This window comes from Dasypus novemcinctus, chromosome 24, assembly GCF_030445035.2.
Source record: "Dasypus novemcinctus isolate mDasNov1 chromosome 24, mDasNov1.1.hap2, whole genome shotgun sequence".
Taxonomy (NCBI): Eukaryota; Metazoa; Chordata; class Mammalia; order Cingulata; family Dasypodidae; genus Dasypus; species Dasypus novemcinctus.
The window spans coordinates 20,238,631-20,255,194 of NC_080696.1; the positions used below are offsets into that span (position 1 = coordinate 20,238,631).

The following is a 16,564-nucleotide window of genomic DNA, read 5'->3' on the forward strand; positions in this document are numbered from 1 at the left end:
CCAGGCGGGAACTCTGGCACGCACTGATTGTTGGGGGCAGCTTATGGGAGTTTTTACCCGATTATTGGGGGGCATGAGCATGACCCAAATGATCTTCCATTGCCCCGAGCTAACACGAACCGCTTAGATGAGGAAAAACGGACACATTTTTTGGGAAGCCCTGATGTGATTTCCCCCTTACTGAAATTTGCAAACAAAGTGATGCAGGAGACACTGAAGGATTAAAAAGGAAGTTCCTCCTTCCTCCAACGTGGGGAGAAGAAGACAGTGGGAGGAAGTTGCTGAACCGGTTTCCCGTGGTTCTGAGACTCCAGTGGGATTCCGCGCGTAATTCGAACGAAAGGGGGCGCCCCTTAGCTGCTTGGGGTTGGTAAACGAGTGGCCCGGCGGGGCGGAAGTGGCCTCCGAACCCCCTGCTACCGAAGTCGAGTTGGGCCCAGGCCTCTGGGTCCCTCTCGAGCTCTCACAGCCTTTCCTGCTGTGCGTGAAGGGGTGACTCCGCGCGCGGGGGCATCGGGGCAGAAATCAGTGGACTGGATTTTCATCTAATCTGGAACCCCGAAGCTGAGCTGGGGAACCGAGCATCCGCCAGGCCCGGGGCACCGGGGACAATCTCCCGAGCCCGGGCACGCAGTCCAAGGGCAGCGAAGCCGAGTTCCCCGGCGGGAGAAGCCTGTCTACAGGCGCGGATGCCCCGGGGCGCATAAAGTGAGCGCAGTGAATCAAACCCTGCAGGCGGCCGGTTCGCAGACCCGCGCCCAAGCGTAACAGCCAGTATTTGGTAGAAGAGACAGAGAGAGACAGAGAGGCAGAGAGATCCAGCTCGCAGCGTGTCACGGGGCCCAGGAGGGGCAAGCGCCCTCTGAAGCCATCAAAGACAGGGGTGGCTTTTTTCCCCTCTTCCAGCCTCCTCCCCCCCAATAGATATAGCACGAATTTTTAATGCGTCTTCCTTTCACAGACAACAATACAGGGTTTGAAAGCCGGACACAATTTGGGTTTTGTGCGGGTCCCTCCTCGCGCTCCCTCGGCCCAGCTGGCCATATGGAATCCAGCATGGAGCCCGCAGATGACAAAGGGACCCAGTGACAGGCCCAACAAAACCCCAAGGAGACTTCTGCCTGACTCCGGGATTCACTGCCCGCGATAAGCGCACTGAATGGTGCGGGCGGTGGGGGGGCTTCTCCCTCTTCCCCTCTCTCTGTCCCCTGCAAGCTTTTCTCTCCCTTTTTAATATGCACGCCTCTAACATTCCCAGCTCCCAGCTCTCCCATTGTGCCGTTTTGTACGGCCCGCTGTAGATTGGGCGAAGATAGACTGCCGAAGCGGCCTCCGCGCCGGGTGCTCTCCCAGGGCGCTGGGGTTAGGGCCACACAGGGCTCCGCGGGCGCTTTTATTGACTCCCCGGGGACCTGAGGATAGAGAGAGGCGGGCGCCAGGCCCACCTCCCCGGCACCCGGCTGCGCGAGCGCACAGCCAGACCACAGGCCTGGCCACCAACCCCCCAAGGGCTCTGAACTCGCACTCGGCGGAAACCTGGAGACTGGGGCTCTCCTGGCCCCGGAGGCCTGGGGGCGCTCTTGTGATCATTCTGGGCCCTCAGAAGCTCCTGGGCCTGGAACAGGCAAACTCAACTCCCCCCAAGCTGAACTCCCAGTCCTGGTGACGATCCCACTGCAAGAGACTCAACTCCCTTCCCAGAGGATTGCGGGGTTACAGGAAGTCGGGAGTGGGACGTCGAGTGGTTAGTACCAGGGCAAGTTGCGCATTTGATTTCTGCCCAGCCCACGACTTGAGGGGAACCCACTGACCTCTGAAAAATAGGAAGGACAAAACCTCAAACGTTTCCCAGCTAGTATGAAGAACAAAGGGAGAATTTTCAGCATTTAGGAAAACCGCTATCCGCCACCCCCACCCCCCACCCCCGTCCCCTCCAGCTGAACCTGAAGACGAGAGAAGACATTTAGGGGGTTATTAGGCAGACTCCCGCGCCCTCGATTACCCAAGGGCGCGCGCGCAACGCGGGAATGACGTGAGTCACGTCCCTGGGCATGCTGCGCTGAGTGCTGTTGACGTGCAGATTTGGTCACACAGATAATCATGTTTGCTCTAGATATTGAATTAAATCTGATTATCAACTGAGAAAGAGCGAGAAAATCAGCTGGGACGGCTCCCTTTGCCCGCGCCCCTCCCCAGCCACGATGGTGGAGCTCCGGAGAGGAGGAGAGAGGCAATTTCTGAACAGGCCGGCTTATCCCGAAGCGTCTCAGAGCGCCTTCTGGGCTCTGAGCCGCACAGCCCCGGGTGTCTTCCGGAATCCGCGCGACGGGGGAAAAAGGCGCACCCCCCAGGCGACCCGGACCCCTCCCCCCAGAGACTCTCCCCCGCGCGGCCAAGTGTGCGCCGGGCACTGGTGGAGATGTGCTCCCAGCGACGGGATGGAGTGGATCAGCTCCTACTGGGGAGGGACCGTGGCGTCCTCGCAGGAGTGAGGGGCGGGGAGCGGTTTGCTCACTCCCCCCACAGCTCAGGAAGACTGGGCGCTGCCCCCGCCCCAACCCCCAAATCCCAACCTTCGAGCAATTCAGCGAGCCAGGCCTGGGGGACCGCGCGCCTCCAAACCCAGAGAGGGGACGAGGCGCAGGATCCAGCCCAGAGAGAGAGCGCGCTGGAAACCCGGACCGGACGCGAGGCAGGGAGGGGGAGAGGCTGTGTGTGCAGTGAATGCCACCGACTCCCGCTGCCCTCCCGGGCTCAACCCGCCAGAGCGCCTAGGGGAGGACGCAGCCCTCGCTCCCCGCCCCCACGTCCAGGTGCCCCCATCCCCACTCAAAGCCAAGGCCTCGCGAGCGCCTCAGCCCTCCATCCCCAGGCCTAGCGTCTCCCAATTTTGAAAAGGGGGGTGGGGAGTAGAGAGAAAAAGCCGACCAGCCCCGACCTCACCCCCCTCCCCTTCTGAGCGCGAGGTAAATCAAACGCAACAAAGTGAAAGTCATCGAGTGTAGTGGCTTCAACAGCTTCTCAGACTGAAGGAGCCACTCATAGATTTGGGCGAGCGAGGGGGGCTTTCCCTCCCCGCCTGGGCGGTTCCCAAAGTCACTTTGCCTTCCCAGGCCGGGACGCTGCCGCCCGGGGTTCCGACAGCGCGCGAGGCCGGGAGAGAGCCCCCGGGAGAAGGCGGCCACCCTGCGCAGGGGGCCGACAGCTCGCAGGCCAGAGCCCGAGCGCGCCAGCCGGAGCCCGGCCCTCTCGGCAAGGCCTGCCCGGGGAGCACCTCGACCGCCTCCGCCGGCGCCCCAGGCCCCCCGCCTGCGCGACCAGAGCGGCCTACGGTCTGGCCCCGCTCACGCCTAAGGCTTCCAGCCCCGGGGCAGGGCGACAAAGTCAGACAAACAGGCAGGCCGCGCTTTGTTGTTGTTGTTGCTGTTTGTTTTTAAACACAGGATTTTTATTAAAATTCTTATTTAAAAAATCGAAAGCTTCCAGCGCCCGGCGCTCTTGGGGAACCGCACAGAACCGCTGAGTTCCGAGACTTAGGACCCCGGAGGATGCGGCAGGGGGCTTCTCGCCTACACAATTTTTCTTTTTTCCATATTTGAGAAATGCTTGCACTGAACAAAATTAAAGAAAAAAAAAGAAAAGAAAAAGAACAGGAAAGTGGGAATAACCCAAACGTAACCAAAGCAAAACAAACCACAAAGGAAGGAGTTGAGCTCCGAAGGCGCACAGGCCCGTCCAGAAGGTCATTTTGGCAACAATCACCACCGATATTTACAACGAAAAGCGAAATCTGCCGCCAGTTGTCCTAACGTTTACGTGGCCATAAATAGTTAGCGTTTTCTTATATAAAAAAGGGGGGAGGGGAGGAAAAAAATCCTCTATTCTCTTTAAAGTGTTCTCCATTTGCTTTAGAAGAAGACGACCGACAATATCGCTACTCACACAAACATACTTTACAAAATTCACGAAAGCGAGGGGACGGGTGTTGGTCTTTTTCTCATTTTCAAGTGATGACGGGAACGCTGCGACGGTTGGATTCCCCCCCCGGGGAGAAGCAAAGAATCGAAGCTGCGCAAACATTCTGTAAACACGGCTTGGAGTTCAGCCTTCTCCAAAGGTTCAAAAGGAGAGCGGATAGGGGCAGAGCCGGGTGGATGGAATCTGCCTCTCCAGAGAGGTCCAGGCAGACCTCCCGGCGCCTCCCCAGCCGCACCAAGAGTCAACTCGACTCCTTCGTCATAATCATAAGAAGAAGAACCGATATAAGGACCGAGTTCTCCTCGCCGCCGCTGCCGCGCCCGGGGTGGGGCCTGGGCTTGGGCCGCGCGTCTCACCAAGTCCACTGCTGGGCCTGCACCAGGGGGTGTGCTGTCGGGTACTGGGGGGTGCCGGCCGAGCTGTACTGGGCGTTGTACTGCATGTGCTGCAGCGACTGCGCGCTGTAGGCCGAAAAGGGGAGGCCCGCCTGGAAGGTGGCGGCTGCCAGGTCCTGGGCTTTGAGCGCGTGGCACGGCTTGCCGTCCCTGACCAAGACCGGCACGGCCACCCGGCGGGGCGAGGGCAGGGGCGTCACCTCCATACCTTTCTCGGCCCGGGCGCGCTTCATCTTGTAGCGGTGGTTCTGGAACCAGATCTTGACCTGCGTGGGCGTGAGGCGGATGAGGCTGGCCAGGTGCTCGCGCTCCGGCGCCGACAGGTACCGCTGCTGCCGGAAGCGCCGCTCCAGCTCGTAGGTCTGCGCCTTGGAGAAGAGCACCCGCCGCTTCCGCTTCTTGCCCGCGTCCCCCCCGCCGCCCGGGGTCTCCTTGTCATTGTCCGGCGACTCGTCGGCCGAGGGCTCCGGGGACTTGGAGCTCGAGTCCTGGGGAGCCGCGCCGGCCGCCAGCCCGTGCACTGCGGGAGAAAGAAGCGCGTCAGGCGCCCGGAGGCCGCTCGCCGCCCGGGCCCGAGCCTGAGCGCCCCAGCTCCTCCGCCGTGCGCCACCCCCGGCCCTTCGCGCCCCGGGAGCCGTCCGGAGCACCGGCCTTCGCCGTCCTCGCCGTGACCCCCGCCCTGCTCCACACCTGCGGAAGCCGTCCGGGTCCCTCCCTCCCACCCCAGGGGAAAGAAGAGGGGAGACGGGAGTGGGGCTCCGGGGTCGCGTTATCTAGGGGTTCTGCGCAGCGTGGGTACAGATTTAGGGGGAGTGGTGCAGCGAAGATGCTCACGGGTTAAGGGCTCCGGCCCCCTTAAGCGGTTTCCTCTCCGGAGAGACGTGGGCAGATTTTTAAAAAGAAAAAACCCACAATCCCGGCATTGATCGGCTGGGCATTTTAAGGCAGGTTTTTGGGGGGTTTCGTTTTGGCTTTCGGGCGCTGTGGACAACCCCCGCACCGCACAAAGCGTCCTCTATGACCACGCGGGGGGCAGGGTAAGCTATTTATACCCGGGCCACCGGGAGCCTCTCCCACCCTTTGCCCGTGCCGCATGGGGAGCTAGCTGGCTCACTCCAGGGCTCCGGGCCAGTCCCTCCGTGCGCTTGGAGCCGGGAGAGGGGGGGTTCCCAAGCATAACGGCCCTTGGGAGGCATTTCCCCTCCCCCCCCAAGTGTTCTAATTCTTCGCATTGAAATGATATCCGAGACCAAGTATTTTTTCCGGGACAAGGGCGCCTGGACAAGGAGGAAAGAGTTCGGGCCTCCTAAAAAGTGTCACAATCTCTCCAGGCACCCGGGGTGTGGGGGATCCAGGCCTCCGGGGCTCCTTCCCCCCTTCTCCCCCGGCGGCCTGCCCCGGGCGAGGCCTCAGGAATGGAAGCGGCGGCCAAGTTTCGCTACTTACGGGAGTACTGGAGGCCCTCGGCGCTGGCCAGCCAGCGCGTGTACGGGTTGTCGCTGCTGTCGTAGAAGGGGTTCTTCAGGGGCAGGCTCGGCATCGCGTCCAGGGCGCCCTGCCCCAGCGGCCCGGCCCTCTTGGCGGGCTCGGGCCCCTCGCTCTCCTCCTCCGGCCCTTCGGCCACCGAGCCCTCCTCATCGTTGGTGTCCGGCAGGTCCAAGATGTCCTTGACCGAAAACCCCGTCTTTGTGTTGGTCAGCGACATGGTTCGGGCCCCCCGCAATTTATGCCGCAAAGTTGTAGCTTCACTTGGTCAGTTCGAGGCGCTCCCCAGCCCCGGCGGGCGGGAGCGGGAAGGGGGGGGGGAGATGGGGAGAGGATGGATGGGGGAGGGGGCCGGGCTTTAATTATCGTGATAATTATTATTTAAAGAGAAAGAGAGAGAGACAAGCCAAACAGTGAGGAAGGGGAGGGAAAAAGGCCGCCCAGCCCCGAGCCTCTGTCTTCTCGGAAACAACGCGGAAATGGACGGAGGAGCCCCGCGCCCTGCGCGCCGAGCGCCGCCGGCCGGGCGGTAGTTTGTAACTCCAGGAGGGGGGTCCCGGCGGCCTTAGTTGGGGCTCCGGCGGCCGCTAGGCGCGCGGTGGCGGCTGGTGGCGAGGAAAAAATGGGCCATTGCCCGAGCGATCAGTCCATATAAGGCTGGGCGCCACTCATGAACCTGGGGAGAGAGGGGGGAGAGGGGGAGAAAGCGAGGGAGGGAGGGAAGGAGAGAGGGAGGGAGGGGGGAGCAAGAGAAGGGTGGAAAAAAAGGGGGGGAGAGAGACATTAAAACGCAAAGGTTGGCCACGTGTGGGCGGGTCTTGGGAGTCAAGTGGATGAAGACAGTATTTGCAGATGTGAAATTGTGGGTTTTGGGGAGCTCCGCGCTCCCAGCCAACGGCCCTCAAGAGCAAGATGAGAGGTATAACGTGTCAATTAATTGCAAAGACGGGGCGAGCCTTTTTTTTTTTTTTCCTACCCAGTATTTACATACAAAGGACCACCGCGTCGCTCGCGAGTCCGCACACTTGAAAGGGCCGTTTTAACAAATTGCATCTTTAAAAGGGGTGGGGGTGGGGAGGAACAAAACAGAAACCTGGAGGAGGGGGGCAATCCGCTTTACCGTTCACCGGTTCCTACCTCTCGGGCCCCCGCGCACCCGCCCCCAGCCAGCCAGGAAATGGGCGATTTGTGGCGTCTTTGGCAAAGGGGGGGAGGGGGCGCAGGCTGAGCCGCGGAAATCTCTCTTTCCATCGCTCGTGGTTCCCTAAACAAGATCCGGTTCAAATGGCAAGGGCCCAACTTCTGTAAGCCTCCTAGGTCAATATTTTGGTTGAGGCTTAAGGATGAGTACTAGAAATGACAAGGCAAGTAATTGATTCTAGTTAACGCCGAGAGAGCCCAAAACCCGGGAGAGGGCTAGGCTTGGGGCCGGCCCGAGCCTACCCTCAGCGCCCTCCCGCCCCACCCCCCCTTTATTTGCTAAAGACTCATTTATTTCGCCCATTCGGCCTCTCCCCCAGCCCCCCAGCCCCATCGCTTCGCGGCCGAGAAGGCGCAGTTCACTTTCAGCTTTGCGGGCGGCCCAGGGATGGGCGGGGTGGGCGGCGTGGGCGGCGGCCTCTAACTTGGCCGGGGGTTCGGAGCCCAGCCCCTCCGCCTCTGGGCTCGGCGGGCCACTTTCTCCGGGGTGGGGGTGGGGTGGCTCCGGGCTGCCGGGAGGGAGGGCAGACCACCCCGCGCCCTTCCTGCCCTCTATCACGCTCCCGCCCGGGCCCCCTCCCTCTCCAGCCTCAGAACGGGCCCAGGAGCCGCGGGAAGGGGAAGGGGAGGAGTTGGGGGGGCGGAGGCTGTGAGTCTCCAGCCGGGGTGAGGACCCTTGAAGCCGCGGGGGAGGAGGGCTCGCAGGGAGGGCGGAAGGTGCAGCGTCTTCCCCAGAGTTTTCCTCTCCCAGGCGAGGTCTTTTATTTCGTCCCCTTTTGGGCGCCCCGGGGGCGCGTTCCGGAAAGGTGCTCCAGGTTTGGGTGACGTCCCCAGCCTCTCACCCATCTGAAAAAACTGAACTTTCTCGGGACAGAACCTCCTTCTCGGCACTGGGGAGAAATCCATGGCGCACGAACCCCGCCCCCCCAACTTATTCCAGTTTTTAGTGGACGGGGGGCTTGCTACCTGATGCTCGTTCACCCCAAAGGAGCGTCAGGAAGGTGCCTGGCGTGGGGGCGGAAGGGGCAGAGAAGGCCGCCTGTGGGGGTCCGGCCTCGTCCCCCCCATCACCCCGGCCGCCTCTGCGCGAGCCTAGCCGAGCACAACGTCCTCCTCGGACGCAGCTGTGGCCACTGCCGCGCCCCCGCCGCCCCCGGGTTGCCACTGCCCGGCGAGGGCGCCACTCCCCGAGCCGCTCGGCGGCTTTCTGCAGCCCTCGCTTGCTCGCCCCCAGTATGTGACGTGGGTGACAATGGCCCAGGTTAGAGCGAGCCCCTCGGCGGCGCGTCCTGGGTGGTCGGACCCGGGCAAACACAAATACAAACCGATTGCTAAGCTGCGGACAATGAGCGAAATGTAGACAAATGTCCCGCTCCCGTTGGAAGCCTTTGTCCCGGCTCGGTTTTTGCATTTATTTCAGTGGCGAAATAATACATGATTGACGCTCTCTTTCAATGTGTCCTAACTGTTTGGAATAAATCTAAGGTTGTTCCTAGTTGTCATGGCATTCAACCCTTTTCAATGGACTATCTCTTCATTCATTTCTGAATCCGTCCACAATATTAAGGAAACCCCTTCATGTCGACGCTCCCCGATTCCTCTTTCTGCTCCTACTTTTTCTTTTCTTTTTTTCCCTCCCCCTCCTTCCCCTTTTCCCTGCAAGAATTAGAAACGGGTTTGAATCGTGTTCCTCGAACCCATTACTTTTCGTGCTTTTTTTTTTCCTGCCTTCTTTTGCTCTCTTTCCAGTCTCTGTCTTTCTCAGCCTCCCTCCCCCGAGTTGCTCCCTCCCCTTTTCACGTGGGAGCTCCCGCCCTGCCCTGTCCGAGGAGGGAAGTTGCTTCTCCAGGAGTCGGGGAGGCGCAGCGTTTGGACGTGGGGAGGGGGCAGGGGGAACCTGTTAGGCCCATTGTTACTCAGCTGCTAAATAAATAACTGGTGAGAAAAAGTTCCTCAAACTAAGCACTGCAGCAAAACCCCTCCCTTTGTCCCTTCTCTTATCCCTCTGTGTGTGTGTGTGTGGGGGGCGCAGTGGTTCTTGGGGACAGGGGTCGGGATCGAGGCCAGAATGGAGCCTCTTTGGACCAGGCCGATTCTTGGGTTAGATGGAAAGGGAGGGGGGGGTCCTCTGGCAAGAAGTAAGCCTTTTCCCTTATTCCAGAGTCATCTTTGGGGGAGGGGGCTGCCCCCTAGATGCCTTCCACAGGCCTGCTCTTTTCCTAGCTTGGAATCATCTAGTTTCGTTTAGTCCCAACTTCTCCCTCCTCCCTTCTCCTAGCGGGGCCTTTCTTCTCAGGGTCTATAATCAGCACTGTGGCTGTTGATCAGCTCCCCTCCCCTCGCGCCTGGGAGGCTGCAAGGTGCACGGAGCACCTGAGGGGCAACTGTTTTCCTACGGGAACCCAGGCTCCTGGGAATTTATCATGGAGTGGGGCGGGGGTGGGGTGGATGCTGACAAAGGCGCATTGAGGAGGAGGCCCACAGCCCAGTCCACAGAGGCCGAGCTAACCTCAGCACCTGCCCCTCGGCCTCAACCGGCCGAAGCCCTTCCCGTTCCAGGAGCACCTGCTGGAGCCACGCTTCCGCAGGCCGCTGCCTGGATCTCCGTCCCCCTTCTTCACCCTTATCAGCGTCTGTGCTCACGTTTTTCCTCCCGCCAGCTTTGGGGTGGCCAGGCGGGGAGGGAAGGAGCTTGAGAGGGCCTAGGCCTGGCCTGCGGCCGCCGCGCTCTGCGCTCTGCGCTCTGCGCCCTGCGCGGCGGATCCACCGCGCTCGAAGTCTCTCTCCGGGGACCTCGTGAGTCCATTTTCCCCTTCGCTTCGTCGTCCCTGAGGTTCCAGCGTTCGCTTCCAAGGCGCTGACATTTGCAATTGAAAAGGCTCTGGGAGACCGCTGGGAGTTCGGTAATTGAAGGGGAGAAACTGGGCTTGTTAGAGGAAGATCATAAAATGCAAGTCCCCCAGGAGCGTCCTGCGGACGCCTGGGAGGCCGCGCGGGCCCAGCTGGCGGTCAGGAAGGGAGAAGCCCGGCGACCAGTGCTCGCTCCAGCGTCTCCCGGCTTGCATGCACCCGGCTTGCGGCCAGAAGGGCCTAGGGAGCCAGGCGCCAAACGCACCTTTTTCGCCCAAATTAAACAAGTGACTGCACCCCGGACTGCCCAAGAGGCCTGGCTCAGCGCGCTAGAGCCTGGCCTTTTCCAGTCGGGGACTCGTTCGGCGCGCTCCTGCACACTCGACAGGCAGAGAAGGCCAAGGCCCGCTGCCTTGCCCTCTCCCAAGGGTCCTCTCCCAATGCCCCCCCCCCCATTCCCACCCTGTCAGGTCGGAAAACCTCGGGGTCGGCCTGCACCAGTTTCAGCTCAACCTGGAGGTCTCTAGGCCCCCTCCCGCTCCGACTCGGGATTCTTTCCTAAATCTTTGCAGATTCCTTCTGCAGCCTGGAAGAGCTAAAGGCCCCACTTGGCTCGCTGGGTCCCGTGGGGATTGGGGCTCAGTTGCGGGTCGGCGGGCTCCTGTACGTTCTCCCCTGAGCCTTCTCGTTCGCTACAAACTTGGGCAACGAAATTGCTGCCAGGGCTGGAAGTTCTGCGCCTAGCGTGCTCCGGGTCAGAGATCGGTTTGATGACTCAAAACCCCAAGCACCCCTGCTAGGTCACCCGAGCAGCCGGCGCCCCCTGCCCTTGCTCTTTATTCTCAGCCTTCGGGGCTCCGGGTCTCTTATAAATGGCTTTAACTCTGTTCTCCGTCTTAGGTTCAGCTACAGGGACAGGCGCAAAGAAGCTGCAGGCCCCAAGGGAGATGGGGGAAGGGAGGAAGGGACTTGCTCCTGGTGCTGTCTCTGGGATCCCCGACGCGTAGACAGAAGCTCGGGCGCCGGCGGCCTGAGGGAGGGGCGAGGGGCGGGGAGGGAGCTGAACAATCGCCGCGAGGCTCAGTAGGCGAAGTGAATGTACACAGGCTAAGTGGCCCCACTCCAGGACAAGTGGCCCTCCAAGGCGGCCCAGTGTTTACCTGTTTACTTTCCCAGGTAGCTCAAACACGAGCGCCTTTTCTGCGCTCTGGGGGCAGCCCCGGTGCGCCCTGCGTTCCCAGCTTCTCTCTTCCCCACACCCCGGCTTTACGCCCCCTGTCGGAAGAGGACAGCTCTAAACAGTAGCAAGTAAGTCCCAAGAAAGGAAGATACTTCTGGAAAATGAGGAGAGGACTCCGTCACTCGCTTAGTGTGTCCCTGCGGATAAGGTGGGCATCGTCCCACGGCATCCTCCCCGTCCCCCCCATCTCTACTCTGGATTCTGGGCTTGGAGGGCCTCTTGGGCCGTGCTCTGCTTGCATCCTTCCCCTCTTAGACCAGCCTAAGCTTACTGGGCAGGTGATCTCTTCAGGAGAATTTAGGTCAGAAACAGTTCTGGAAAGGGGGGGGGGGGTGAGCTTTGGGGGCCGGCTGTGAAGGTGGGGGTGGCCTTGAGGAATGCAAAGCTTAGGCAGCTCCAGGCCGCGCCCGCCTCCCGCCTCCCCACCCACCAAAGCGCCTGCAATCATTAAAAAGACAAGGTCTTTTCCCTTTATTTGGAAACACTAATTTGTTTGACTTCATTTCTTTTTTCTTTCTTTTTTCTTTTTTGGAATGAAGAGTGGCTGAAAAGAAACCCCTTCCCCAGTACAGGACTGGGGCTGAGCTCCATCTCAGATAACAACCTTCGAGTGGATTAGTTTATTGTCTGGTTAGCGCCAAGGTGCAGGCGTTCATCTTCATTCACTCTCGAAACAAAGCGCGTTGTACCTTCCTGCTCCTCGAGGATTAGCGGCACCGACACAAAGGTTTCGTCGGAGGGGAAGGTTTATTTTATCTCGGATTGGAGACTCCAAGCGTGGCATGCACTCGAAATCAATGGAGAAGGAAAATGTCGCCCATTCTGGGCTCTGAGCGCGACGATGAAGACGCTCACTTTAGAGACGCGCATCTCCAAACCCGCCGTGATGGCGGCTTCGATTGAAGGTGCGGGAGCAGGGACTGTCGCGAGCAAGGGTGTCGGCTCTGGCACCCCGAGTGGAGGAAGTCGGGGAACTCAGTCCGGGTGTACTACCGCCCGCGGGGACCTGTCCTAACCAGAAAAACCAAAGACCTGCTTGTCTCGGGGCGGTCCACGCGCCTACAAGCGTTGCCTTCTGCCCCCAGGGAGGAAGGGGCTGTGGGGTCACTGGAGGTCCCTGCTGACCGCTGGCCTAAAGTCGTGTCAGTCTGCAACTTTTGTGGAGGCCAAGCCATGAGAAGGGCACAATTCTGTTAGGAGAGACCCACAGCCATTGGACAGTTGGGTCAGAAAGTAAGGGCTGGTGTGAAGGATCCAAAGCCTAAGGGTTTTTGTTTTTTCCATTTTGGTCAATATTATGGCTTTCGTTCTTAAAATTGCCCCAGGAGGGTAAGAATGAGTGGGTGCCTCCCAGACAGGCAATCCACCCAAGTCACCAAGAATATCTTTAGGCAATAAGTAGTTTTCCAGGCCAAAGACTGTTCTGTTTGTGTTTTGGGAACAGTTACTTCTTTTCAGAGGCAGGAACCCTTAGAAGCCACAAAGACAACTGAGGTAGGCTGTGAGAGCCTGAAGCCCCCTCCAGTTAACTGTGGGTGCAAGGACCCACGCATCTGCCACCCCCCCCCCATTCCTTTCCGAGGCGAAATATACATCACTTTCCCAATTATCTTCCTTAAAAAAAATAGAAGCAAATATCTCCCAAGGACCTAAACTGTAACAGAAATTACGATTTCTCTTTCTATTAATCAGCTTCATTGTGCAGGGCGTTAGACCCCGCGGGCATATGTTAGTACTTTGATAAATGCACTTTAATGAGATCTTTGAAAATGCATCCAATAAAATAAAAGGCGAGAAAAGCCGTTTAACTTTCATGGATGTTAAATTGAACACGAAATGCGGCTCGGGGCGCGCGACAAAATGGAACCGGCCTCCCTCCAATATTTTCTTGAAAAAAAAAACCACGCAGCTTTAAGCTCCCCTCGGGCTGGACAAGCCTGTCCCAGCCAATCCATTATCACCGGTTTATTGGGGGAACCAAACGCCACGTCCTTCCCCCGGGCTAACCTCTTTGCTTTATTCGTTCGCGCTGCTCTAATGATTAAATATGTTACAATGAGATTAAGCGCCGTCAGTCTTGCCTTCAGGAACGTTCCTCCAGCCTAGCCCGACCTTCCCCCAGATAAGGGCGATTTCCATGCGGGAGATTTGGGTTTCTTTAGGAAGCCGGGCAAGCACTTTCTTATCTGAATTTACTTCTTAGCACGTGACCAACCTTTACCACACCACTTCCAAAAACCGGGGGCTTCCCCTAACGGGGTTGCATCCAGCACTTAAAGCTGGGCCAGGCGCGCTGAGGTGAAAATAAAGTCTTCGCAGGCTCGGGTAGCCCGGGCTGGGGCCTGGTACCAGGAACGGGCCCGCCAGGCCCTCGGGCATCGAGGGTGGAGGTCTTGGGGTGTCATCCCCGTACCTCTCATAACTGGGGACCAGACGTGGGGACCCCAAACAACTTGCCCCCAGGATTCCAAAGGCACACGGCCCCTTTCCATCTCCCAAAGCCTTGCAAGTCGGGAAGGTGCGGGAGAGGCGTGTCCAAGGGCCTCAGTTGGGGATTGAGGGTAGGGGTGGAGCGGAACGGGCGCCCCCGCGCCCCTCGGGGGCCGGGACCTCAGCAGGCCTCGCCGCTGTTCATTTCTGATCCTCTGGCGGTCTCTACTGACGCAAACGAGAACTGTCCGGCGCCGGGCGCGGCCCGTGAGCCACTCACTCCCCAAACTCCCGGCTCCCCTCGTCTCCGCAGAGCCCCCGACGATGGTTCGCTCCCCAGCCGGGTCCCGCGCGCCTGCGATTCCCGCCACTTGCCTTCCCCCCTCATATGTTCCAGCTCCGCTGGAGGAAACCGCACCCCCCCCCCCCCCCCCCGCCTTTCTCCACTAGGAGCCGTCTCCTAATTATCTCCGGGACTTGGGCCTCGACTCCCCGCCCCCGTCATCGGCCCTCCCAAGGCGCACAGGGACGACTTACGGGTTGAGGTGGGTGCAGAGGCGGCCCTTCCTCTCGGCGGCACCGGCGGTCAGGGAGCCTTCGGCTCCAGGCAGTGGGGAGGGAGCTGGCTAGGCGCTCGGCGCGCCCGCTCCGCCTCCCGCTCCCCGGCGCCGCAGCTCCAGCCCCGCCGCATTTCGAGGCGCGTCTTTATCTAGTCCTCCCCGGGCCCGGACCCCCCTCTGCCGCGCCCCTCCCCCGCCGTGCGCCCTCCGGGCGGGGCTTGCCCAGCCACCGCGCTCCCGGCTCGCGCGCGGGCGGGAGAGGCGGGACGCCGGCCCCTCCCTCCTGCTGGGCTCCCCCCCACCCCCGCTGCACCTGCGCAACCCCGGGCGGTCCCCCTCTCCTGGGCCGCCGCAGAGAGTAGAGTGGCGGCCGGAGCACCTGGCCTTGGCCGCAGGTAAAAACTTTTCCCTGCCGCGGGAGCGCCGGGCTGAGTGACCCTCCTCGGTCCCGCCCCCGCCTCGGCCGCAGCCCCCGGGGACCGGCGTCGTCGGGGAAGACTTTAGATGCCCGGCGCTTGACCACCTGCTGCTTCCGGACGTGCGGCCCCGGGATGGAGGGGAGTGGAAGGCACGAGAGGGCGGGGCGTGGGGAGCAGTCCGGACCCGCGCCGGAGGAGCAGGCCTGGAGCGCTGGCGCGGGACTCAGGGCGCGGGGACGTGCCCGGAGCGCCTTTGCGTCCTGGCGGGGACCAGAGGAGGGCGCCGGGCCCAGCCCTCCCCGCTCAGAGCACGGTGGCGCCTCCCAGGCTGAGCCCCGGCTCCTTGTGTTCCCCCCCCCCCCCAAGTGTCCCCATGCGCGCCGGGGCGGGAGGCTCACCTGGAGCAGGGACGTGCCGCAGGACGCTGGGTCTCCGCGGGCGCGCAGCAATCCGGCCGCCCTTTATCCTGAACCTCGCGGGCGGGCTGCGGGGTGGCGGGCGCCGGCCTGGGGCTCTGACGCGGCGCGGGCCGGAGCGCTCCCCTCCCGGCTCCCGGCCGGCGGCCCCACCCGCCCGCTCCCGCCTGCTCCCGGTGCAGCCCCAGCGGAGGGGGCCGCTCCCCCGCGCCGCGCGCGCTCTGTTTGTTTTCCTTGCCCGACTGACGTGAGTCAAAATATTGGCCATATGTTCAGCGGTAATAAATTGGGTATGAGCGCAAACACTTGGGCTTCGATGGTTCTTTCAGCTGCCACATGGCCGGCCGGCTGGGGGGGGGGGCGGTGTCCACCCTGCCTCTGTCCCTTCCCCCCAAAATGGGCGGACACGTCTCCCCTTCCCCCAAAGCGCCCCTCTGAGGTGGAGATCTGGGCTCCAGACTCTCCTCTCTCTCACCCCTTCTCCGTCCCCAGCGCCCCGGGTGCTGGTTAACAAGGTCACCGTCTATAAATTGCTCGGTCGCTAAGACGCCATAAAACCAAAGGGCCAGATGTGGCACGTTATTTATGTGTGAAACCGCGTTTACACTTGATACGCGATCCAAGGCCGATAGCATGACTTCGCTGGAGGTCACAGCGCTCCCGCCCTGCGCCCCAGGCTCCTCCTCCCGCACACTCTTCCGCTCCAGATTGAGGGGTGTTGGTCCTTCTGGGAAAGGGATTCAACCCTCTGCAGCCCGGAAAGCAATTTTAGTGTGCCCTGCACTGGTGCCAAGGTGCCACCTGTCCGGAATCAAGCAGCGTCTGGGGTTTATTTCTGTAGCCTTTCGGTTTCCTTGCTCTTGCCACCTTCTTTCCCTGGACCTGCCCTGGAGGCTGTTTGATTTTCCAGGCCCTTTTTACCTTCCGTGGGGCTTTCTTTCGTCTGACTCAGGAAAGGGGACATTTAAAAGTCCAGGATGCCCAACCTGAGGTGGGTGGGATTGGAGGATGGCGTCCCTGATCCCTGAGGGAGGAATTTGGAAGGGGAGAGGGGAGGAAGTGGAGATGATTCCTAATTCACACCTGCCCTGGTGGACTCCCTTGGTCACATGTCACTGTCCTTATTTAAATGAAATTAAAGTCAGGGCACTGAGGACAGAGGCAGTGCTGGCATGGCTCCTGTGAAAATGAGCAGCCCTGTGTGCTTCAGGAGAGGGAGGTAAATGCTGTATAGTAATAAGAAACAATTGTTTCTTTTTTCCCCCTCCTCCCAAAGGTAGCTTTGGGAAAGAAGAGAAGGCCACATGTCTCCAAACCAGTCATCTCACACTTTACTCACACTAACTCATTAAGAGTCATTGTCTCTCCCGTGCCATTATTTTACTATTTCTTGAAGTGAACCGCATTCTCTCTGTGGTTAATAACCACTGAGCCAGGCCCCCTACCTTCCTTTTCATCTTCAAAACACCTGGGGTTCCCTGAATGACATCTTCTGTCCAGCCAGGGAAAATGAGAGATGAAAAATGTTGCCCTACTGCAGGGAAAAACATAAGCATTTGACTTTACTATTACAAGTTACCCTGGGTCTGTG

The 16,564-nt window shown here is 60.4% G+C and overlaps 1 protein-coding gene across 5 annotated transcripts in view; it reads right to left on the minus strand.

The window, feature by feature from the left end:
• Positions 1–15,124, minus strand: part of NKX2-2 (NK2 homeobox 2) — a 163,812-nt gene extending 148,688 nt beyond the window's left edge. The window contains exons 1-3 of one of the 5 annotated variants that reach the window (XM_071211590.1): positions 14,116–14,262; positions 5,820–6,534; positions 4,582–4,893 (exon numbers count right to left, since the gene is read on the minus strand). In XM_071211590.1, the coding sequence (XP_071067691.1) occupies positions 4,582–4,893; positions 5,820–6,078 (571 nt within the window). In that variant the 5' untranslated portion in view covers positions 6,079–6,534; positions 14,116–14,262. Of the gene's footprint in view, positions 1–3,407; positions 4,894–5,819; positions 6,535–8,024; positions 8,203–14,115; positions 14,263–14,955 lie in introns of those variants that run through there. The other 4 variants (XM_071211589.1, XM_058286774.2, XM_058286773.2 and 1 more) reach the window with 4 other exon arrangements.
• Between the last annotated feature and the right edge of the window lie 1,440 nt (positions 15,125–16,564).